This window comes from Marmota marmota, unplaced genomic scaffold (genome assembly GCF_001458135.2).
Source record: "Marmota marmota marmota unplaced genomic scaffold, marMar, whole genome shotgun sequence".
Taxonomy (NCBI): domain Eukaryota; kingdom Metazoa; phylum Chordata; class Mammalia; order Rodentia; family Sciuridae; genus Marmota; species Marmota marmota.
This window is the reverse complement of record NW_025999862.1, coordinates 4,933,533-4,959,266: the sequence shown is the minus strand read 5'-3', so window position 1 is coordinate 4,959,266 and position 25,734 is coordinate 4,933,533. Positions and strand designations below refer to the sequence as shown.

Genomic DNA, 25,734 nt, shown 5'->3' with positions numbered 1-25,734 from the left:
GAGCAGGGAGGAAGAGCATGAGGAAAAGATTAACATTAAACAGAGACGAGTGGTGGGAGGGAAAGGGAGAGAGAAAGGAAATTGCATGGAAATGGAAGGAAACCCTCAATGTTATATGAAATTACATATAAGAGGTTGTGAGGGGAAAGGGGGGGAAAAAACAAGGGAGAGAACTGAACAACAACAGATGAGGTAGAGAGGGAAGATGGGAGGGGAGGGGAGGGGGGATAGTAGGGGATAGGAAAGGCAGCAGAATACAACAGTCACTAATATGGCATTATGTAAAAATGTGAATGTGTAACTGATGTGATTCTGCAATTTGTATTTGGGGTAATAATGGGAGTTCATAACTCACTTGAATCAAATGTATGAAAGATGATATGTCATGAGCTTTGTAATGTTTTGAACAATAAAAAAAATCAAGATTTCATTTTATTATTTTATTTTATTTATTTTTTAAAATGTGTTCTTTTAGAACATGACAATAGTGTATTTTGACATATTATACATACATGGAGTATAACTTACGCTAATTAGGATCCCATTCTTAATGGTTGTACTTCACTATTGGTATATTCATATATGAACATAGGACAGTTATGTCCAATTCATTCTACTGTATTTTCCTATGTTCATATATGAATACAACAACAGTGAAACTCCACATCAGATAAAAATTGAGTATAGGAATTCCAAGTCCACTGAGGTAAAGAACAAAAGGAATTCAGAAACAACCAGCTTTCAACCAAACAAAAAAGATCATAAGAGAAAAAAGAAATCACTGCTGATTTAAAAGCAGAGAGATATGCATCTCATCATTTTTGTACCATCAATAAAAATAAATCTGAAACCAAAGGCCAGCCTAGCATTCTACTTCATCTTTGCAGAGAAGATAAATGACATAGCCAGTAACATCTAAAATTTAATTACTGAAAGATCTCCAGCAGTTCATGGTTAAGCCAAACTCAAAGCAGAAATAATGCATTTGGAGACAAGAAATTAGTATTAAATAGAAAGACTTTGGCAACATAATTAAAGTGGAAATTCAGAGAAGAGTTTTGAAAAATCCACAGCTAAGTTGATATCAGCTGTTAAAAATTAAGTGACAGTTGAATGGATTATCAAGAAAAATGATCTATAGGTCAGAAGGGTTTAGAATAGCAAGGGAGACTAATTCAGTTGCAGTTAAGAGTTTCATACTGAAGAGACTGAAAATAATCAGAGTTAGTAGAATAATGTTTACTTAGCTAGCGTTAATAAGGAACCTTGGATATAAATAGTGAAAAAGAGAAGAACCTTAGTTCTGAATAAGTGAAGTTAAGCCACTTTTTTTTTGAAAGGTTCCCCTAGTTATTTTATGTATATATACAATAAGCATATGTTAGTTTCTCATAAATAATTAACCCACCTTAAACAAATTCATAGGTCTATACATTTCATTCTGAAATGAAAAAAAAGTTAACATTTTATATAGAGTGGTTTTAACTAAATACTTTAAGAGTTTTGCATTAATTTCTCCGAGTTATTTGAAAGACCTTGCCTTAGTCTTACAAGCCTTCTATATAAAAAATATTTTCTTCAATCGTCTTAAAATAAAAACTATAAAGAAAATCTAAATATAACCCTAAAGGGCTATAATTTAAGAGATGTGAATCACTTTATAGACTAATTCTAACAAATGTCCCTAAAAACTTGCCTGTAAAGTGATTTTTATATTTAAAGTCTCAAGTCAGAGGAGTATTCCAATTAGAAGAACCTGGATAATAATTGATGCCTAAAATAATACAATTTTTTAATTACATTGCTTTATAATATAAAAATCAATGTGAACAAAATAAGTACATAAGAGTAATTACAGTGATTTATTTAATTATTAGTGTACTGGGGATTGAACTCAGGGCTTTGCACATGCTAAGCGTGAGCTCCACCACTGGGTTACACCCCCAGCCCTTCTTATTCTAATATGTGATTATTTTGATATGTAGTTCTTTTAATGGTATGAAGAAAAGTAACACAATGGTTTAATAAGTCCAATGATTCACCAGAATGTGATAAGAATAACTTACAGTTCTCTTTGACTAACGGGATCCTGTTTGTTTGTTTTTTTTTTTTTTTCTTTTCTTTTTTAATGGATGTATAAGCCTTAAAAAAAGAACAAGCTTATATGAACAAAAAAGATGGTGGAAATGAATTTGCAGTTTGAAATTCAATATATGAGCAACTTTAGAAGCACATTTATTAGAACTCATAAAATGAAGTGTAAATGATAACAGGAAGTTTATATACTGAAACAAACAGGCAAAGAGACTGAAAAATGTAGTCACAGGCTCTTCTGGCTCTGATTCATTGCCTCTGTTCTGAATTTCCTCTCACAGGATTTTGTAAGCACTGAGTTAAATGCAGATCCTACCAACTTTTTGGTCTTTTCCATCCTATTGCCTATTGAGTCTTGTGTTAACAAGCTCTTCAACATTATGACCAAAATACCTGATATAAACAACTTAAAGGCTTTATTTTAGCTCATAGTTTCAGACGTTTCAGCTCTTGCTTAGCTGGCTCCAAGGCAGTTCTGCTGGGAAGCAGACAGAGACAGAGAGAGAGGAAGGAACCAGGAATGAGATATACACATCCCCAGTGACCTACCTCCTCCAACAGTTCCCCACCTACCTTCAGTTTCCACAACTTCCCAGGTGTCCATTCAGCATTCAACGGATTAATGCCCTGATGAGTGGTTGACCTCATGATTCAACTACTTTCCAAAAGCCCTGAACATTGCTGCAATGAGGACCGGATCTTCAGCACATGAGTCCTTGGGGAACATTTCATATCCAAACCATAACAACTCTTTAAGATAACTCATGAGTTTAATCCATGAGTAGCCTGAGCCTCACAGATCTACATCACCCCCTAGAGAGAAACCCACCATTTTCACGGAGTCAGTCAAAGTTTCCCACTGATGGAATGGCATCGATATCTGGCTCCTTCTCCAATGGTCATAGCGGGCTCGACTCTCTTCATTGGTCAGAATCTCTTTTGCCTTCTGCAGTTTCTGAAAAGTCTCCACTGGAAAACAAATCAAGAAATGAGAACTTCTTTCTTGGAGGGGCTAGTTTAAAATTCAAACCATCAGAAGATCTTTCTAGAATCATTGCTCTGCCATTTACTAGTTATATGACCTAAGGCTAGTTTACCTAGTTCAGCTTTAGTTTCCTCATTTGTAAACTGTATCATAAAGACAAGGGAGATCATGAATATAAAATGCCTGACACACAGTTTATCCACTCCCTTTATTGCACTCCACTGATGTGCCAAGTGCTGCCTGAGGTGAGGACAGCACAGTTGTGAATAACAGACAGTATTAGCAGAAGAGACAGAAATTCACAAACATTGGAAAAATAGAATTTTGTCTACTAGGAAGTTAGTGGGAAGCAGTGACCAAGCAACAGGGACAGTACAAATGAAGGTTTAAGGCAGGAAGAAACACAGTAATGATAATTTAGAGAAAGTTGAAATTGTCAATGAGGCTAAAGGACACAGGGCCAGGAGAGGGTTGGGGTCATCATGCACTGAACAAAAGCCTAGTCATCCTGAGCCTTCAATGCCATGCTAAGGATTCTAGTTTTTGTTTTTGTTTTGTTTTGTGTGTGTGTGTGTGTGTGTGTGTGTGTGTGTGTTTCATTTTGTTTTATCATCAGAGCAATAGAAAACTACTGGAAAGCTTTGAGTACAGTAAATAATGTTGTAGGTGCTCAGTAAGTAGTAGTTTGTCACTGACCTGTGTGACTAAATGGCATGCAAGAGAAACGTTTCATGGCCCTGTTGGAAACATTTCCAAAGTCTCTATTGCCCCCACCACCGCTACCCTATCTCCATAAAGTTAAAACTTCACATAGAGCAGGACACAAAACAAGCTTGAGATACAAAAATCAACTGTTTCTACACACGAGCAATGAACAATCTGAAAACATATTAAGGAAACAATTCCAAGTACCAAGACAATTCAGTTAGGAAAGAATTCCACTTTATAACAGCATTGAAAAGAATAAAAACACTCAGAAAATTTTTTAAGAAAACAAGTGCAGAAACATCCTGAAAACAACACAATCTGTTGAAGGAAATTAAAGAAAATCCAAATAAATGGAAAGATACCCCATGTTCCTGAATTGGAAGATTTGATATTGCCAAAGTGGTAATATTCCCCAAATTGATCTACAGATTCAACAACTTCTACTGAAATCCCATTTACTTTTTGTGCAGAAATTGACAAACTGGTATTAAAATCTTAAAATATGTAAATGTAAGGGACTCAGAACAGCCCCAACAAGCTTGAAAAATAAGAACAAAGTTGGAGGACTCATACTTCTTAATTTCAAAATTTCCTCAAAGTACAGTAATGAGAACAGAATTGTTGTGACTTGAGGATAGACGTGTAGATAAATGGAATAGAATTGAGAATCCAGGGGCTGGGGATGTGGCTCAAGCGGTAGCGCGCTTGCCTGGCATGCGTGTGGCCCGGGTTCGATCCTCAGCATCACATACAAACAAAGATGTTGTGTCAGACGAAAACTAAAAAATAAATATTAAAAAAAAAAGAATTGAGAATCCAGAAATAAACCCTAACATACAGTAACCGATTTTTTAAAATATTTATTTTTTAGTTGTAGTTGAACACAATGCCTTTATTTTATTTATTTATCTTTATGTGGTGCTGAGGTTCGAACCCAGGCCCTTGCATGTGCTAGGCAAGCACCCTACCACTGAACCACAATCCCAGCCCCCAGTCAATTGATTTTTGGAAAGAATACCAAGACAATTCAGTTGGGAAAGAACAGTCTTCTCAGCAAATGGTTCTGAACAACTAGATATCCACATACAAAAGAATGAATTTGCATCCTTATTTAAACCATATATAAATTTTTTGAACTTAAAATGGATCACAGATTGAAAAGTAAGAGTTAACACTATACAACTCTTAAGAAAAAACCTAGGAGTAAATTTTGTGACCTTAGATTAGCACGGCTTCTTACAAATGACACCAAAAGCATAAGCAACAATAAAAACAACAATGACAAAAATAAACTAAGTGAACTACATCAAAATTAAAACTTGTGTGCTTCAAAGAGTACCATCAATGCTGGATGTGGGGGTAAATGCCTGCAATCCTAGCTATTAGAGAGGCTAGGTAGGATCCCAAGTTCAAAGCCACTCTGGGCAACTTAGTGAGACCTTGTTTCAAAAAAAAAAAAAAAAAGAATGAATGGGGATAGCACAGTGACAGAGCATTTGCCTAGCATGTATAATAACCCAGGTTCAATCCCAGCACAAAGAAAAAGAGTATCATCAATAAAGTGAAAAGACAACCCATAGAATGGGAAAAAAATATTAGCAAATCATAGATCTTATATGGTACTTATATCTAAAATTTGTAAAGAACTCTTTCAACTTACTAATAAGATGACTCAATCACAAAATGGGTAAAAGGTTTAGACATTTCTTCTAATAAGGTACACAAATAGCCAATAAACATATGAAAAGACACTCAGCATCAATAGTCTTCAAGAAGATAGAAATCAAAACCACAGTAGAGTAGCACTTTACACCTATCAGGATAGCTAAAATAGAATGATGATAACAACTGGTGGATAGAATATAAAGAAGTAGGTATACTCATACATGGCAGACTGGAATTCAAAATGATGTAGCAACTTTGAAAATCAGTTTCTCAATACCTCAAAATGTTAAGCAGAGTCACCATATAACCCAACAATTTAAATCCTTGGTATATATGGTGAGAAATTAAAGCATGCATCCATGCAAATACTAGTATATGATAGCAGCATTACTCATAATGGCCAAAAGGTGGAACAATCCAAATGTCTATTAACTGACAAATCGATAAGCAAAATGTGGTGTATCTGGGCTGGGGATATAGCTCAGTTGGCAGAGTGCTTGCCTCACATGCACAAGGCCAAGGGTTCAATCCCCAGCCCCCCCCCCAACACACACACACCAAATAAGTGGTATATCTACATAAATAATATTAAGGAATTATCATTCATCAATTAAAAAAACAAATGAAATAATTGATACGTGCTACAACATGGATAAATAAATGTAGGAAACCAGTCGCAAAAGACTACATAGTGTATGATTCTTATTTATATGAAATATTCAAAATTAAGTGGATTAGTAGCTACTCGGAATGGGAAGTGATTGCTTCCCTCCAAGTATGAGGTTTCTTCTTGTGATGAAATGTTCTGAAATTAGACAGTAGCAATGGTTGCATAACACTGACTATGCTAAAACCACTAAAACATACCTTAAAAGGTGAATTTATAATATGTGAATTATATCTGTTGTGTACATTATTTGTGTTGCTTAAAATACACACACACACATATATATATATATATATACACAAAGGATCTCACAAAAATAGAAGGGAGACCAATAGAGAAAGAGGATCGAGAAGGAGGGAAAAGGGGAGGGCATGGGGAATTACCGGGGAATGAAATCTACCAAATTATGCTATGTCTATGTATGAATATACCACAATAAATCCCACTTACATATATGATTATAACGCACTGATTAAAATAATAATAAACAGAAAGGAGATAAGTAAAGTAGAGCAAACAGATTAAGGGTAGGGAGGAAGGGAGGAGAAGGGAAGGCACTGGAAAATATGACTGATCAAATTATGTTATGTGCAGAGACAAATACAGCATCATGAATCTCATTGTATTCAATTATATACACCAATAAAAATAATAATTAAAAACTATTTGTAGAGGTGATGAAAGTTTTTTTCTTTTTTTTCTTTTTTTTTATTATTGGTTGTTCAAAACATTATAAAGCTCTTGACATATCATATTTCATACATTTGATTCAAGCAGATTATGAACTCCCATTTTTACCCCGTATACATATTGCAGATTCACATCGGTTACACATCCACTTATTTACATACTGCCATACTAGTGATGAAAGTTTTGTATCCTGATTATGATGCTGATTACATGATTCTATACAGATGTTAAAACTGTGTGCCAAAAAGTCAATTTTACTGTATGAAATTTTTTTAAATGAAATTATTCTAAAACTACCTGAAACCATAAAAGACAATTTGCGAAAGGGCCAAACATAATATTATAAATAGAAAGTATTGTCATGAACACAGTTATCATTTATAAGCTCCTACTCTGTGTGAGACCCTGTGCTGGACCTGGCATGGTCACAATTTTCCTTTAAAAAAAATTTTTATGAGGTGGATATTATTATTATTATCCCCATCTTACAGAATCTAAGGCTACAGGAGATTAAGGTAACTTGTTCTAAGTCCCAAAGTTTCAAACAATGGAGCCATGGTTCAAACCCAAGCCTGCCAGGCTTCTAGCCTGTGCTCTCTAGGCCACACTTGACCACCTTTCTGCTCCTTCCATTTTCCTGCAATATTTTTTGTCCTCTAATCCCCAAATTCTTCTTCAATCCCATCATTCGTTAATAATACTGAGACTGTGGAGCTGGAGATGTAATTTAGTGGTAGGGTGTGTGTTAGCATGCATAAGCACCTGCACTCTATCCCTAGCACCATGGGGAAACTGGTTTTGTATATGTGGAAGAATAAGATTAGATCCCTATCCCTCATCCTGCACAAAAGTCAACTCAAAATGTGAAAAACCTAGGAATTAGACCAGAAACTTTGCATCTCCTAGAAGGAAATAAACAGACAACACTCCAACATACAGTTTCATGCAATGGCTTCCTCAATGGGACTACTAAAGCTCAGAAAATAATGCTAAGAATTGACAAATGGGATGGCATCAAATTAAAAAGCTTCTGCACAGCAAAGGAAACAATTAAGAATATGCAGGAAGTGAGGCATGGTGGTGCATGCCTGTAATCCCAGCAGCTCCAGAGGCTGAGATAGGAGGATACAAGTTCAAAGCCAGCCCTGAGATGCTAAGCAACTCAGTGAGACCCTGTCTCTAAATAAAATACAAAAATAGGACTGGTCAAGTGCCCCTGAGTTCAATCCCTGGTATCAAAAAAATAAAAATAAAAAAGAAAAGAAAAGAAAAAAGAATATGAAGATATGAAGAGATAACCTACAGATTGCAAGAAAATTTTGCTACCTACTCTACTGAGAGAGGATTAATATCTGGAATATATAAATAACTCAAAAAATTTACCACCAAAAAAAACCCTCCTAATTAATAAATGGATAAATGAACCAAACAGATACTTCTCAAAAGAAGAAATACAATGGCAAAAAATATTTTTTTAAAGTTCAACTTCATCGCCATGCGTGGTGGCTCACAACTGTAAGCCCAGCAGCTCAGGAGGCTGAGGCAGAAGGATCACAAGTTCAAGGCCAGCCTCAGCAAAAGCAAGGTGCTAAGCAATTTAGTGAGACCCTGTCTCTAATTAAAATACAAAATAGGGCTGACAATGTGACTCAGTGGTACTCGACTCAGTGGTTGAGTACCTCTGAGTTCAATCCCCGGTACTCCACAAAAAGTTCAACTTCTTTAGCAATTAGGGAAATGCAAATCAAAACTACATTGAGATTTGATCTCATTCTACTTAGAATGGCAGCCACCAAGAACATAAACAATAATAAATGCTAGAGAAGATGTAGGGAAAAAAGGAACATTTTTTAAACTATTTTGGGGGATTGTAAATTAATTCAAACACTATGAAAATCAGTATGGAGGTTCCTCAAAAGACTAGAAATGGAACCACCATTTGACCCAGCTATATCATTCCTTGGTATTTATCCTAAAGAATTAAAGTCAGCACACTACAGTGATACATGCATACCCATATTTATAGCAGCTCAATTCACAAGAACTAAATTATAGAACCAGCCTAGGTGTCCATCAATGGATGAATGAATAAAGAAAATGTAGCATATATTTGTAGGAAAATAGTTGGAACTCAAGAGCATTATGTAAGTGAAATAAGCCAAACTCAGAAAGTCGACAGTTGTATGTCTTTTCTTACATGGGGAAGATAGAGAGCAAAAGAAAGGTGAGGGAGGGGGTCTCATGAAAATCAAAGGGAGATCAGTAAAGTCGAGAGAAAGGGACCACAGGGAGGGAAGAGGGTAGAGAAAGGGAAAATACTGGGGAATGATTTTGACCAAATTATATTGTAATATTGTGTTCATATACAAATATGTCACAATGAATTATGTATAGTTATAACACATCCATGGGGGCTGGGGTTGTGGCTCAGCAGTAGAATGCTCACCTAGCACATGTGAAGCCCTGGGTTTGATCTCAGCATCACATAAAAATAAATAAATAAAATAAAAGTATTGTGTCCAACTTCAACTAAAAAATAAATATTTTTTAGAAATGCATCCATTAAAAAAAAAGTAGAGGGGCTGGGGATGTGGCTCAAGCAGTAGCGCGCTCGCCTGGCATGCGTGCGGCCTGGGTTTGATCCTCAGCACCACATACAAAGATGTTGTGTCCGCCGAAAACTAAAAAATAAAATATTTTTTAAAAAAAGTAGAAACAGAGAAAAAAATCTTCAGCACCACACTCCTTTATCACCCCTGGTCTATACTTTTCTTCACACTTACTCCCAATATTATTTGCTTATGATTTCTCTTTTCTACCATAATATAAACTTCATTAAGGCAAAGACTTGTCTGTTTTGTTCTCTGATGCATCCCTTCTACTGGAGCAGTATAGTAGGTGCTCAGAAAGGATCAGTTGAATGAACAAATGAACACGTGCTTCCTATCTTCAGCATGCATATGAAAATGGTCTTACAGCGCTATTATCTGAGCTCCAAGCACCAAAGAAAAAACAAATTTTCAAAATATTTCATGAATTAGGAACATTTTAATAGTATCATACAATTAAAGTTACTTTGAAAGTGCTTAAAATGCCTCATGAAAAGTAGCCGAGATCCTCTGAACCAGAAAAATATTGGGGCAAATATAGAGTTAGTGCCTACAACACCTCCACGTCAATTGTGAAAACTCTGATCTATTTCTGTATTCTAGTTAGTAAAAAAAATAAAATAAAATAAAGCTGTTTTCCTAAGCCCCCCACCATGCTGACAAATCACTCCAAGTGTCTGCTATTATCCTAAGCTATAGCCTGACACAGAAAGACACCTCCAGGATGCTGCTCAGAAGCTGGTCAGCACAGGCTGTTTCCAAGCACTAACCATTTTATTAGAATGGTTAATATCACCCCTGGAGGCATCAGCAATTAATAGATTAAAGGAAATATCCTAAAGATGGGGGCAATTGAAAACTACAGAAAAACACACTAATAAAAAGCATCCCCAGTGAGCAATCCTTCCTGTTGCTAATGGAAATGTAAATGTTCCCATGTATGAATCTGATGTCACTTTTTCCAACAGGAATAAAAAGTCTATTAAATTATCACCAAGGATACACATGCCAGCTACTACTAGTACAGTAATTGTAAACATTTACATTTTTAACTGTGAGTCACTTTGTCTTCGTACATTACAGTCAGCCTCAATTACCAGATATCTCAGAACGAAAGAAGTCCACTTAGAATTATTCTGATGTCAATCCCCCAGCAACAGTGGATAATCAGAAAACAAAAGGGACCTTATCTTTTCTGTTATGTGGCCTTTTTCATGTCCCATCCTCTTTACTACATTTAATAAAAATGACTTTGGGTTTATATTTGTCTTTGAATGTATCAGCTAATTGAATGAATGACACAATATAAACATTTACCAGTTCTGGGAAGTGAGATTTCATTTTATGAGTTTAGTGTAGCAAATAATGCTGGAACCCTTTGATAGACATTCTGATTTAACTAGTGGGCCTACTTTGAAAATATAGAGATTCTTTTCAATACATATTTCATGAAAGAATTTGTATTACTATAACCACATTTTAACTGTATTCTATTTATAATTACATGAGAAATAATAATATGATGTCAGAATTACTTTGAAAAAAATCTATGAAAAAATATTTCTATTGTTAATTGTGGAGAGCCATTCTCACACGTGACTGGGCGACTCCCGGTTTGGGTCTGAGGCGCTCTGGCTAATCTGTGTCGGAGCTTTCCCGGCCCTCTCCTGATGAGAGAACCAGTCCATGTGGGGGTGTGACTGACCACTGACCCCAGGGGCCAATCACTGACCCTGAGCTTGGAGTGCGGCCCCCCTCAACCTTCATTGGATGGAATTCTCCCCTGAATTTCTTGTTCCCCAATAAAAGGCTACTCCCTGGCGTGCTTGCTCTCTCTCTCTCTCCTGCTAGTCCTGAGTAATCCTTGCTGCCCTACGGGTGGTTCGAGGTTGGAGCCAGAGAAGGGAGCCGTCTCGGACCTGGTCATAGAAAAAGGTAACTGAGTCTGTGTGTTTTATTTCGATCTCGCTAGTTAACTTTTATGCCAAGAACCTCATTAATGAAACCAATGCGCTGGTCGTGTGGTGGAGTTAATAATGGTTCTCTGAGAGACCGAATAGGAATAGACTTTCGCTTTCAACATTATTTATAACATATAAAGAAAAAATGCTTATTTCAACTCAGTTTTTTTTAATATTTATTTTTTAGTTGTAGTTGGACACAATACATTTATTTATTTATTTATTTATTTATTTATTTATTTATTTTTATGTGGTGCTGAGGATCGAACCCAGGGCCTCTCACGTGGGAGGCGAGCACTCTACCACTGAGCCACAATCCCAGCCCCTCAACTCACAGTTTTGAAGGTTAGAGCCCATGATCAATTGACCCCATTGCTTTGGACCTGTGGCAAAACAGCATATCAAGGTGGGAGTACATAGTGGATCAAATCCACTTGCCTCATGGCCAAGATACAAAAAGAAGATGAAGGGGTCAGGGTCCCACAGTCAGGAACGTGTTTTCAATGACCTAAAATTCTCCCACTAGGCCCCACCTCTAAAGGTTCGGTCAGCTCCCAATAGCACAACACTAGAGACCAAGCCTTTAACATATGGGCCTTTGGGTAACATTCAACATCCAAGCTGTAACAGGGGAGAAGGCAATAAAAAGGATAACACTGTAGGAAAACACTGAGATATTAAAAGATAGCAGTTAGCAACAGACAAATTTCTTCCCTTCTTTAAATATCCAAATGTCTTTGAAGTTTGTACATCAGTAACAAAGATATCATTTCATAGGTACTTAGTTTATTCTGAAACCTTTTTTCATGGTCAAAAAGAAATTAATAGGGGCTGGGGTTGTGGCTCAGTGGTAGAGCACTCGCCTAGCATGTGCAAGGCGCTGGGTTCAATCCTCAGCACCACATAAAAATAAATAAACAAAAATAAAGGTATTGTGTCCAACTACAACTAAAAATAAAATATTTATTAAAAAATAAGTTAATAAAGTATTGATTTGAAACGATTACTCTTGCACATACAAGGGGCTGGCAATGAGCAACAGTAAGGAGCTTTTAAGCTCAGTGACAACATTTCTATAGCACAACTAATCCTGCACACATCACACACATCTGGCAAGAGGAAGGAATTTCTAAAGGGCTTAGATTTGGATTTTTTTTAATGAATAAGAGGAAGATCCAATGATTACTAACAACAACAAAAAAAAAAACTCTCTCATTTTTAAAAATACTGCACTGCTACTTAAGAACAAGAAAAGAAAATCCACTGAATCATAATTGCCAACATTTCCAGAGTACTTTCCATGTGCTGGATACCTCATTTGATATTCACAGTAGATATATGAAGCAATATACTATTAATCTACCCATTTTATCTATGCAAATGCTGAGGTTCAGAGAGGTTGTCCAAAGTCAACTAGCTCATAAGTGGTAAACAGGAGAAATCCTAACAAACCAGATTGTGGTACTATCTACTACTTTATCATGCTAACAAATCAATAATGGCAATGGGAGGCTACATTTAGTGCACCAAAAAGATGTGTATTCAAATTTCTCCTGCATACAGATTCTCTACAGGATAACTCTTTCCCATAATTAGATACATTTTGAAATCTGCCCATTATATTCTGAATTTCTGTCAAGCTAAAATTCATTATCTGGGTGAATTTTTTTAACATTTTAAAATATTTTTTATCAGCAACCTATTCTTTCTGCAAGTTTGCAAAGAATCACTTTAATTTTCAGAGAGTTATATTAATCCAAATTCTTTTTTTAAAAAAAAAAAAAAAAGAATGCTCAAACAGGTTAAAAAACAATCTCAAAGATTGAATCATATATCATCTGCAGGCCCAACAAGAGAAGATATTGATGTCTGTGTACCTTTTCATTTTAAACAATATTTACACAGTTCAGTGTTTCTGAACAAGAAGCCTCAGGCAGCCCATACATGAAAATCCCCGTCACTATGGCAACTAGAAACAGTGATATTGAACAGTGATCCATCACATATTGTTTGTCAGGCACAGAAAAACAACTCAGAGTCATGCTTCACTGGAAAAGAACCTGGTTAAAAAATAACCTGGAGTAGTGGTTGTTTTTAAATGTTTATCAAGTTTTCATGATTTCATGCCAGAACATCTTAACATTAACTCCAGTTCAAAGGTATAGTTAATGTCTCTTAAAGAAATGTTCATGCATTCATTCATTCACTAAGTCAAGAAATTATGCTGAGTAGGTGCCCTCTGCTGCAGGAGCTATGCTAGGTAGAGGATATACCACTGTGAAGGAGACAAGAAGGGGGTCTGCCTCACTGAGCTTTCAGAATAACTAATAAGCAAACATATGGGTGCTCTAGGTAGCCAGGGCACACAGGACTTTCCAGAGGAAGTGATGGCTAAGCTGAGACCTAACACAAGAGCATGACCTAATCAAGCAACTGTGGGGCAGGGGAGGGTACAGGCCTTGTGGATGTTCCAGGGAGAAGCCAGCAGGCATGGTGATCTGAAGAGCAGAAATAACAGGGCATATTAAGAATCCAACGTAGTTACAAATGGCTGAAATAGAGCTCTAGGCGTGGTGGTGGAGAGAAAATGAGGATAGAGAAAGGGGTGCATGGTATGAAGGGGCTTGTTCCTAAAGGCCCAGAAAAAGACATGCTACACATGAAATATGGGTTAGCAAAAGAAGCCACACCAAAAATAGTACATGCCATATGATTTCATTTGTATGACAGACAAAACTAGGCAAAACTAATCAATGGTGATAAGAGATCAAAAAATGGGAGAGGTGCGAACTCTGAACAGGACATGAAAAATGATTTCTAAGGGTGCTGAAAATGTTCTACATCTTTCACTGGACTACAGTTAAATTGTTTATACATATTTATAAATTTATCCAATTTACAATTCTGTTTGCTCATGTTACCTTAAACTAGTTGTACCTTAATAAAAAGGGAAGATCATATGAGCAAAATGGTTAAATATTTAATATATTCTTTCATATGTAAGAAATTATCTGTTTATATAAATCAAACAAAGGGAACAATGATTTCTAGAGAAAATTAATAAACAGTTTTGAGTCAAGAAAATATTTTGCTAAATAAAAAAGATTTGGGTTTTATGCAACTTGGAGTTACATACAGGTCTTAGCATAATATTTTCATTATAGAAAAATTACACACATACACACACACACACATATCATCAACATATAGCAAACATAATCATCAAATTTAAGATCTAAATATATGAATATAGTGCAAGGCCCTTGGTATGACCCCAACAAAACACACACACACACACACACACACACACACAATTTTAACTTTAAAATTGAACAAATTAAAAATAAAAATCAGAGTAGGAATACACAGAGACAACAAGTGCAATGATAAAGTTTTAAGCTGGGTGGTACATACATGGGCATCTGTTATACTCTACTTCATTCCTTTTTGCACATATTAAATCCATTATTTTTCCATAATTGAAGAGAAAAATCACTGTCTACAAAATGTAGTAGTTAAAGGAATGCCTAGAGGGATCCAGGCATGAAATGAGAGTGGCTTGTCCCTATATCAAATGATAATGGCATGAGGATGAAGGGAGGAAGACACAGGGAGAGAGACATGAAAGGTAAATCAACAGCATTTGGTAATCAATCATATATGGATGTGAAGGAAAAGAAGGAGACTAGGGTTTTTTGCTGTTGTTATTGTTTTGCTTTGTTTCAGGTACTGGGAATCAGATCCATTCTACCACACTCCCAGCCCAAAAGATGTCATTTCTGCTTGGCCAAATGAATGGATGGTGGTTTTATTCAATGAGATGAAGAAACAGAAAAATAAGCAAGAATTCTGAGGGAATAAGAGGAGAATAATGAGTTCAGGTTTTGACAAGATAACTTTGAAATTGAAATTTCCAAGAAATCTCTACAGTCTGAAGAGAGGAGCAAGAACAGGGTTAAGGACAAATTTGGGAGCTATGACAAGGCTCAAGTCAGAAGTAAGCTGAGCAGACAGCTTAGGGCAGCAGAGAAGGAATCATAAAAGAAACAGGAAAAAATCAGCCCAAAAAACTGGAAGAAAACTACAAGTACGTGTCATCCTGGTAGTTGAGGGAAAGGAGTGTTTCAGGAAGGAAGTATAGGCTGGGGATGTAGGTTAGAGGCAGAGTGCTTGCCTAGCATGCCCAGGGCACCATGTTCAGTACCCAGTCCCTCAAAAGAAAGGAGAAGAAAAAAGGTATGGTCAACAGTGTCAAGTTCTGATCCAGGCTCAGAAAAGATACAAGCTAAAAATAACTTAAATTTGGCAAATAGGAAGTCCCTGATCCATTTCTGAGAAAGGGAGAAAGTCAGAGTGGGGTAAATGGGAAATTAATAATCCATATTACCACTGAGCATTCGATCAAAGAAGATGACCTTCCCCAATAGAGGAGGACTCTTCTTTGGTCAAGGATATACGAGTAGCTGCATTCCCCTGCTAGAAGCTCCAAACAAGCTGTCAAAGTCCATATTACTGTTGAATAGGAGCTTTTATTGCTGTTCTCTGAATTTTATCATTTAAAAAAATATTTCTTACAGTTAAAAAGTAATACTAGAAATGCAAAGATCAAAATTAAAAGTTTGGCTCTGAAGAGAAGAAGAAAGATAGGGAAGCAGTAAGGAGACAGGCTATATAGAAGGATCACTGGTTTGTTGTATTTTTTCAATCTATAATAGTATATTTAAATGATATTAACATGCTGGCAATAAATGGAAAAATTAAAATAAGAATATATGAACATATTCAGGTCCTCCCAAATGAAGAAAGCACAAAGGGTTCTTGTCAAGACAACCACCTGGTGACAAACATGCTCAAGTCCTGTTAACACTTCTTACCTGGTGAAATACAGCATGAACTGGACAATTGTTAAACTACCAAGCAGTACATCATAGCAGAAAGAAAAATGGATGTTAAGCAACTGCTATTAGAAAAGATCTTTCGCAGTCCTTTCCCTTCCTGCCATTCCACAGCAAAAACAACCTTTGGCATTGAACAAAAGAATAACTTTGAGCATAATAGATAAAAGAAAATTAAGTTACTATGCTATTAATTTTCTTCAGAAATAGCTATTATTGAATACTTACCAGCTTTGGAGTTTTCAGGATGCTTGTCAGGGTGACATTCGAGAGCCCTGACCTTAAATTCTGCCAGGATTTGTTCAACCTAAAACAAAAATCAATGGTAAAAATAAGCAGAACAATTTACATGGCATGAAGGAAGCCGTGGGCATCAGTCCTCAAACAGCCAACTATTTGTTTGTACTTATTTACTTACAGTACTGGGGATTGAACCCAGAGCCTTGTGCATGCTAAGCAAGCAACTAAGCAACTACGATCCATCCCTTTTTAAATCTTTACTTTAAGACAGGGTTTTGCAACTCCTTGAGCTTGCAATCCTCCTGCCCCAGCCTCCCACGTAGCTGGTGTTTTAAATGTGCACTGCCAAGCCCACTCTGCCTGGCTCAACTTTTTATTTTGATCCTTAAATTTCTAATTTGACTTTTTTTAAGTATAAGAAATAATTTCTGGGGGTGGGGATGTGGCTCAAGTGGTAGCGCGCTTGCCTGGCATGCGTGCGGCCCGGGTTCGATCCTCAGCACCACATACAAACAAAGATGTTGTGTCTGCCGAAAACTAAGAAATAAATACTTAAAAATTCTCTCTCTCTCACTCACACACACACACACACACACACTTTCTTTTTAAAAAAAAAGAAAGAAATAATTTCTTCAATAACAAAATTCAGAGAACATCAATAAAATCTCCCATTAAAATAGAAATACGTATTATTATATATTGTGGTAGCAGAAATTTAACTTAATTCTGTTTTTAAATGATGGCCCAAAACACTTATGAACTCAATATATTTAAATGTCCAAAGTAGTCAGTTAAGTTTCTTTGAAGAATATATAATAGCCACCATTTTTTTTTCCTGCCATGCTGGGTATCAAACTCAGGGCCTTGTACTTGCTAGGCAAACTTTTTATCACTGAATTACATCCCCAATCCACCCCTTTTCTTTTTTACAAAGAATTTCACAATTTGCAATGTCATGGGGTTCAATCCCCAGCAGCCCACCTCCAAGAAAAAGAGAATTTCACAACTGAAAGAAAAAGGACATAATCTAAAACTGATAATTTTCTTGCCAATTAGCAGATTGGTTAATGATTGGGAAAATAAAAATTCTAGCCCAAGCTAAAATGAGGGCCCTCCATGATTTGATTCTATTTTACTTTCCTGTCTAATCTCTATTGTGAATTATTAAGACTTGCATTTATCAATCATAATTGCAATAACAGCAGCAGGAGACAACAGCAGTTATGCAGCTCTGGAATCTTATTGCTTTGTTTTAAATCCCAGTTCTAACGAGAGATTTTAGGCAAGTTACACAACTTCCATGTATCTAGGTCTCCTTCTCTTTACATCAGATTGATAATATAAAAGTATATGACTTTTGTATACTTTTGAGTAATAACATAAAACCTGATCATTAAGAACTCAATCAAATACCATTATTAAATATCAGTGATTAAGTAATTTGTCCAAAGTCATTCGTCTAATTTCTTTTACAACTGAGTTATTAGCCAGGCACAGTGGCATATGCCTGTAATCCCAGCAGGTAAGGAGGCTGAGGCAGGAGGATCAGGAGTTCAAAGCCACCCTTAGCAACTTAGCAAGGCTCTAAACAACTCAGTAAAATCTGTCGCTAAATAAAAAAAAATACACAAAAAAGGGGGGGGGGCTAAGTGATTGAGTGCCCCTGAGTTCAATCCCTAGTATAAAAAAAAAGAAAAAAGAAAAGAAAGAAAGAGGAAAAAAACTGAGTTATTTTGTTAACAAAGCAGTTGGACTTTAAATCCTATCATTTAAATCATCATCTTATATGCCTGAAATCTTCAGGCTTAGGAAACTATGATTTGGTTCAATATTTATTAGCCACTATTAATCAAATTAACCTCTTAAGAAATAAATTCTTGAGCAACTCAGCTCAAAATTGTCATAAGATTCAAAGGAGAAACACATTCTTTCTTATCAGCTCTATGTCATCCTTAATCAATTTTTATAAAATATACCTTTACTTTTACAGTCAAAGTCACACTCTGTTAGATAGACATATGTAGAAAGCCCTGAGTAATCCTGTTCTTTTCCTTGTTAAGCTTCTACTGAGAACCCCTTGGAATAGCAGAAAAGGATTAGACTTCCTGTTAAGAACTTTAATTAATTGTGAGTTTCTTCTTTTTACGTGCTCCCTGTAACCATCAGAAACCATAACCTGTTTATATAAAAAATAAAATTGAGAATTAGGTTTATTTTTAAATTTTAAAATATTAAATATTCTGGGTAGGGGTGTAGTTCAGTGGTAGATTACAAACTTAACATGTGCAAGCCTCTGGGTTCAATCAGCACAAGGAAGGAAAGTAGGCAGGCAGGCAGGGAGGGAGGGGAAGGATTGAGGAAGGAATGAGAATGGAAAGGAAGGGAAGAAAAAAAAGGATTCTAAAGAGCATAGTAGTAAGCGTGTTTAAATTGCTAAGTAATTTATAAATAAAAATTCTCTCTGAAAAAAAAATTCTCTCTGAAAAAATTTCTGTCAATACAGAATAGAAAGCAAAAGTTCTTATACCCCTCTTCCCCCAAGACTATAGATTATATTCTTCAAAATATACATTTTACACATATTTATGTACATATCTTGGAGGGTTGTTTTTTTTAGATATTTTTTGTAGTTGTAGATAGACAGAATGCCTTTGCTTTATTTGTTAATTTTTATGTGGTGCTGAGGATCGAACCCAGGGCCTCATGCATGCTAGGCAAGCACTCTGCCAGTGAGCTATAGCCCCAGCCCTCTTGGAGTTTTTAAATAACATAAATAGATAAAATGATACCCATCAAAAGTAGAAAGTTTGGTTTTTGTGGCTGTTGCTTTATTTTTTTAATTCATAACCCATTAGAAAACATTCTAGTATGAATCAGTAGAAACAAATGGTAAATTCTCAGCAGTGCTAACATGTGTAATTATTATTTTTTTTCTTTATCCTTTCTGGACTTTGCCAACTTTTATTTTTAATTAAGTACAGCCCATGGGTCTAGGATTATAGCTCAGTGGTAGAGCGCTTGCCTAGTATGTGTGAGGCACTGAATTCCATTCTCAGCACCATATATAAATAAATAAAAGTCCATCAACAACTAATAAAATATTTTTTAAAAACAGCCTATATCTTTAATTACTTCATTATTTTAACCACAGACCTTCTGTAGGGCTAGCTCTGGGTAAACTGATATAGTAGGATAGTTTGTTTTGAACACCCTTTATTTATCTCCTGGCCTCCACACCCCATGTGCCCAGTGCCAAATGCAGGCCACAGACAGCTGATGCACTCTATGTCAAGGTCCACTGATTCCTGCTTTCCTGATCCAATGTCCAATGATCTGGAAAATTGCCTATTCTGTTGGCCAGTAAACATAGGAAAAAATGCTCAACTTCACTCGTAATCAAATAAATCAAAGCCGCTAAAGGGAGATAATGACCACTGTTACTGAAGGTACAAATAAATGAATACTCATGCTGTCCTGGTGAGGACATAAGTAGGTACAAACTTTCTGGAAAGCAATTGGGATAATACTACACACACACACACACACACACACACACACGTGGAAAGCCTTTAGTTTATTCTTACTCCTTGATCCAACAATTCTAACTCTAGGAATTCATCTAAAGATATTATCAGAGGTGGTAAAAGAAGGTTCAAGAAATAAAATATAATTTTAAACAACCTATATGTCTGATAATAGGATATTTGTTAAAAATTAATTGTAACCTAACTATAGGCTCTGGAATACTTTGCAGACATAAAAATATCAACTTGGGAGCCAGACATAGTGACACATGCCTTAATCCCAGCAACTCAGGAGGGTAAGGCATGAGCAGTGCAAGTTCAAGGTCAATCTCAAACAATTTAGAAAGACCCTGTCTCAAATCTCAAATTTAAAAATAAACAAATAAATAACTGGGAATGTAGCTCAATGGTAAAGCACCCTCAACTCAATTCCCACCACTGAAAAAAAAAAATATATATATATATATACACACACATATATTGTAGTAGTAGAGTTTTAACAACTTGAAAAAAATTATATGATTTTATAAGAAAATGGAAGCTACAGGCTGAGGTTGTAGTTCAGTGGTCGAGCTCTTAACTAGCACATGTGAGGCACTGGGTTCAATCCTCACCACCACATAAAAATAAATAAATAAAACAAATGTTTCCAAAAAATTGAAGCTACAGGCATTATGTGCAATATAAATCCAGAAAAGTTATATTTAATAGGAATTATGATATATATGTATATAAAACAATTATACTAAGATTTATTGAAATTTACTATGTGCCAAGCATTGTTCTAAACACTTTACATATAGTGTTTCATTTAATTCTCACAACTATCTGAAGTGAATACTATTATTATTCCCATTTTTCAGATTAGGAAACAGACATAGTGTTATGGTGTCGATGTGGTGTCCCCCAAAAGCTCATTTGTGAGACAATGCAAGAAGGTTTGAAAGAGAAATGATTGGGTTACATCCTTAACCTAATGAGTGAATTAACCCCTGATGAGATTAACTGAGTGGTAACTGGAGGAAGGTGGGGTGTGGCTGGAGTAGTTAATTTGGGGCAGGGCCATGGGGTATATATTTGTATCTGGCAAGTGGAGACCTCTCTCTCTGCTCTCTGATCATCATGTGAGCTGGTTCCCTCTGCCACCCACTCCTGCCAGGATGTCCTGCCTCACCTGAGCCCTGAGGAATGCAGCCAGCTGCCCTATGGACTAAAACCTCTGAAACTGTGAGCTCTCAAATACACTATTTCTCCCCTAAAATTGGTCAGATCCTTTAGTCACAGAAGTGAAAAAACTGACTAAAATACATAGATAAAATAATTTTCCCAAGGTCACAAAGCTAGTAAGTAGCAGATCCAGAAATCTAAACACATATAAAAATACTCATATAAATACAAATATGCATGTGTTTCCATATATACATAGATATAACAATGCACAGTGCTTCAGCTGTCTGTGGACTGCATTTGGCACTAGGCACATAGGGTGTGGAGGCCAGGAGATAAATAAAGGGTGTCCAAAACAAACTATCCTACTATATCAGTTTACCCAGAGTTAACATGCATAAGTCATACTCCAAAATGTTAAAACATTTAGGTTAACATTTTCTTCGTGATTTTTTGTACTCCACATTTCCTTAGTGAGCATATATCAATTTTAGAACTTAAATTTCTAAACTTAGAAGCTTATTTCCACATCTTGTTATCAAAATGTTTTGGTTTATACAAGGAAATACTCTAGTATGCAATGGAGACTAATTTGATTCCCACTTGATAAATCCAAGTTTCCCCAGGGCCTTTTGTCTCTATGTGCACCTGAATTATGGCCTTCTAGGACCATTTTGGCCTAGCTCTTCTCTGAAATCTTTATTTAATTCTTGTTGTGCTTATGGATGGTATCACACAGCTCAGTCCTTAATTGTTCACAAATTTTTTCCTGTGTGTTAGCTTTACTTCCTCAACTAGATCGACAACTTCTTTACACTCTGGCACCATATCTCATCTTTTTGTTTTATTTTGTTCTAAGTTATTTCGCACCTACCACCACCCCTTTGCTATCACTTCTAGTACTAGCCCAATAAAAAGTGTTCAATTGGTAAGAAAGAATGAAAGAACTTTGGATTATGCAGAGGAGAGTGAGGGGAAGGGTGGGGCAGCGGGAATGGGAAGGATGGTAGAATGAGACAGACATTATTACCCTATAAACATGTACATGTATGATTACACTACTGGTGTGACTCAGCACCAAGTACAGCCAGAAGAATGAGACATTATGCTCCATTTGTATACAATGTGTCAATATGCATTCTACTGTCATGTATAATTAATTAGAACAAAATAAATAAATAAATAAGTGTTCAATGATTACCTGATTATAGACTGACAGATGTTCTTTAAGTAACATCATTATAGTAGAAAAGCTTTCTTAAAAGTGTGGTTTATTCACTAAAAGGATGAACTGATTCTACTGATGGAAATCCATTTGCTACAGAATGTGCTATAGAATGGAGGACTCATTTTAATAAGTGAGTTAATTAGTATTATTTCAATTCACTCATTTTGAAACTGAATTTTACTCACAAAACTCCAGATATTTGGGCTGGGGATGTGGCTCAAGCTGTAGCACGCTCGCCTGGCATGCGTGCGGCCTGGGTTCAATTCTCAGCACCACATACAAAGATGTTGTATCCGCCGAAAACCGAAAAATAAATATTTAAAAAAAACCTCTCTCTTTCTCTCTCTCTCTCTCTCAAAAAAAAAAAAAAACCTCCAGATATTAGCAATATCCCTGAAACAAACGAAAGACCGTCCTATTCATTCCAATCGAATGAAAATTAATTAAAACATGAACCATAGCAACAATTTGAACCACAAAATAAATAATGTTAGTCATTTGGGTTATTGCCCTTAAAATATAACAACAACCCATTAAATAATTGAATAAATGGAGAAGAAAAAAATTGACCTTACATGGAAATAGGAAGGAATAGTAGAATGAATCAGACATAAATTTCCCATGTTCATATATGAATACATGACCAGAGTAACTCCACATCGTGTACAAACAGAAGAATGAGAAGTTATAATCCACGTATGTATAATATGTCAAGATACACTCTATTGTCATGTATATCTAAAAACAATAAATAAAAAAATAATTTGGCCTTACAGAAGAATTCCAACTAATAAATGTAAATTAAATGAGGGAAATAGAAAGTCACCATTAGGCAAATGACATAGTCATTAATATCATGATCAAAATCCACCAGAAGATATAAACTCAGAGGGTGAAAGCTTGAGGGGAAAGAGTATAGTCTCAAATCATCTAACCCCAAGATAACTGATAATTACAAAAGGAAAAATAATAACCCTACCATAGAAACCTAGCAGAAGAGACCTGACACCATATTAACCAAATGATCACAGTCAATAAACAGCAAAAGTGCAACATCACTGCCATGGTATGGCTTCCAAAAAAATGCATAATCTCAATCTAATCCTCAAAAGATATCAGATAAAACCAAATTGAAGTATATTCCACAAAATAACTGATGAGTACTCTTCAAAATGTCCAGATTATAAAAGATAAAGTAAGAAAAATTTCAAATTGGAGGAAGCTAAGGAACAGGACAACTTAGTGTTGTAAGGGATCTTGGCTTAGATCCTGGACCAGAAAAAGGACATTAATAGGAAAATTTATGAAATTAGGTAAGACATAATTTAGATCAAGGATTGACTGACAGTAGCTCTTAAGCTAAATCTGCCTGCTAGGTTTTTGTTTTGTTTTTTTGTTTTTGTTTTCTTTGTACCAGGGATTGAATCTGGTGGTATTTAACCAGTGAGCCACATCCCCAGCCCTATTTTGTATTTTATTTAGAGACAGGGTCTCACTGAGTTGCTTATTGCCTCGCTAAGTTGCTGAGACTGGCTTTGAACTCTCGATCCTCCTGCCTCGGCCTCCCCAGCCGCTGGGATTACAGGCGTATGCCACCATGCCCAGTTAGAGATACATATCTAAATGCAGATTCCCAGGCTCTCACCCAGACCTAATAAGAAATCTGAAAAAAAAAAAAGACATTTTTAAAATAATGCAGCCCCTAGAATAAGATAAATTTACAAAGCTCCAAGTTCACAGTATCCCTATGAGTTCAAAACAATGGCCACAACCACAACTACAACAACCTACTACTCTGTATCAGGCACTGTTCCAAGTACTTTGTATAAATCATATCTCAATCTCCACAACTCTATAAAGTGGTACTATTCATGCCCATTTTCAAATTAGGAAACTGAGGCATAGAAAAGTAAGTTTTTCCAGGTCACACAGTTATAAGTGGGAGAGGTCAAAATTCAAACCCAGGAAGTATGAAGTCAATAAGAAAAGCAAATAGATGTTTCAATTTATCAGGTTTGTACTCAATTTTCAAGTCCATGAAATCTTGGAGTCATTAAGCCTTTTTAGTATTACTGCCCAAATAGTGACCAAACATATAAGAACAAGTAAGAACTAAATAAGATCCTATCAGGAAAGATACTTTGTACCTAGGGTGGTACAAAGTATGTATGTATCAATACTTCAGAGGGTTTTGTACCATGTATCTTTCCTGTCAAATCCCACATACGGAGAAAAGGCTGGCTGATCTGAGATCAGACTTCAGAATATTATTTTAACATTGGAAAGATATTGTTTTCAACACAACAGCATGGAAATTCTCCCTGATTTATATATAATCATACATAAGGTAAAGTAGGAAATTAGTCTCATTGCTTATTATCAAGATTATATTTTTAATTTGTAAAGGATGATTTTTAAAAGTATCCAAGGGAGGGCTGGGGTTGTGGCTCAGTAGCAGAGTGCTTGCCTCACACATGTGAGGCATTGGGTTAAAAGTTTCACAATTACTGTTCTAGAACCATTGGAAAATAGGCAAACTTACTTTGGATATAATTAATTTTCAACACAAGTTTTAAATAGTAAGAACTATAAATCAAATCAAAACATTATTTGGACCATTATGGTGGCGCACACCTGTAATCCCAGTGGCTCCAGAGGCTGAGACAGGAGGATAGTGAGTTCAAAGCCAGCCTCAGCAATTTAGTTCAGGTGCTAAGCAACTCAGTGAGACCCTGTCTCTAAATAAAATACAAAATAGGGCTGGAGATGTGGCTCAGTGGTCAAATGCCCCTGAGTTCAATCCCCAATGCAAAAAAAAAAAAACCAAAAAAAACATTATGTGGTGGGGGGACTGGGGATATAGCTCAGTTGGTAGAATGCTTGTCTTGTATGCACAAAGCCCTGGGTTGAATCCTCAGCACAACACAACAAACCAAAAAGAAAAAAAAATATGTGGGTATATCAATTTAATTATTAAAAGTAAAATCAAAATATCAATTTTCTTTGAAATCATTTTAGTTATGAAGTTTCTGGTTAATTTTAGAGCATTAAATCAAGTAATATTTTAAGTGAAGGAAATTCATGCAATACAAATCAAGTTAAGGAAATGTCACATTAAATTAAAAATGGCATAAAACTTTTTAATGGGAAGGGAGAAGCTACCAGAAAGCTGAGAAAGGAGGATTAAAAGTTCAAAGCTATCCTGGGCAACTTAGCAAACCCTGTCTCAAAATAAAAAATAAAAATGGCTGGGCAATTTGGTGGTAAAGTGACCCTAGGTTCAATTCCAGGACTCACCCAC

The 25,734-nt window shown here is 35.9% G+C and overlaps 1 protein-coding gene and 1 non-coding gene across 4 annotated transcripts in view; both read right to left on the bottom strand.

Moving 5' to 3' along the window:
• The window catches only part of Dnajc12 (DnaJ heat shock protein family (Hsp40) member C12), a 47,266-nt gene that overhangs the window by 19,713 nt on the left and 1,819 nt on the right, over nt 1-25,734 (bottom strand). For 2 of the 3 annotated variants that reach the window (XM_048810111.1, XM_015500589.2), the window contains exons 2-3: nt 16,503-16,581; nt 2,924-3,063 (exon numbers count right to left, since the gene is read on the bottom strand). In XM_048810111.1, the coding sequence (XP_048666068.1) occupies nt 2,924-3,063; nt 16,503-16,581 (219 nt within the window). Of the gene's footprint in view, nt 1-1,408; nt 1,442-2,923; nt 3,064-16,502; nt 16,582-25,734 lie in introns of all 3 variants that reach the window. The other variant, XM_015500587.2, reaches the window with a different exon arrangement.
• Trnag-ccc lies at nt 11,628-11,700 on the bottom strand. Its single transcript has one exon. It is a non-coding gene; the product is annotated as a tRNA-Gly (tRNA).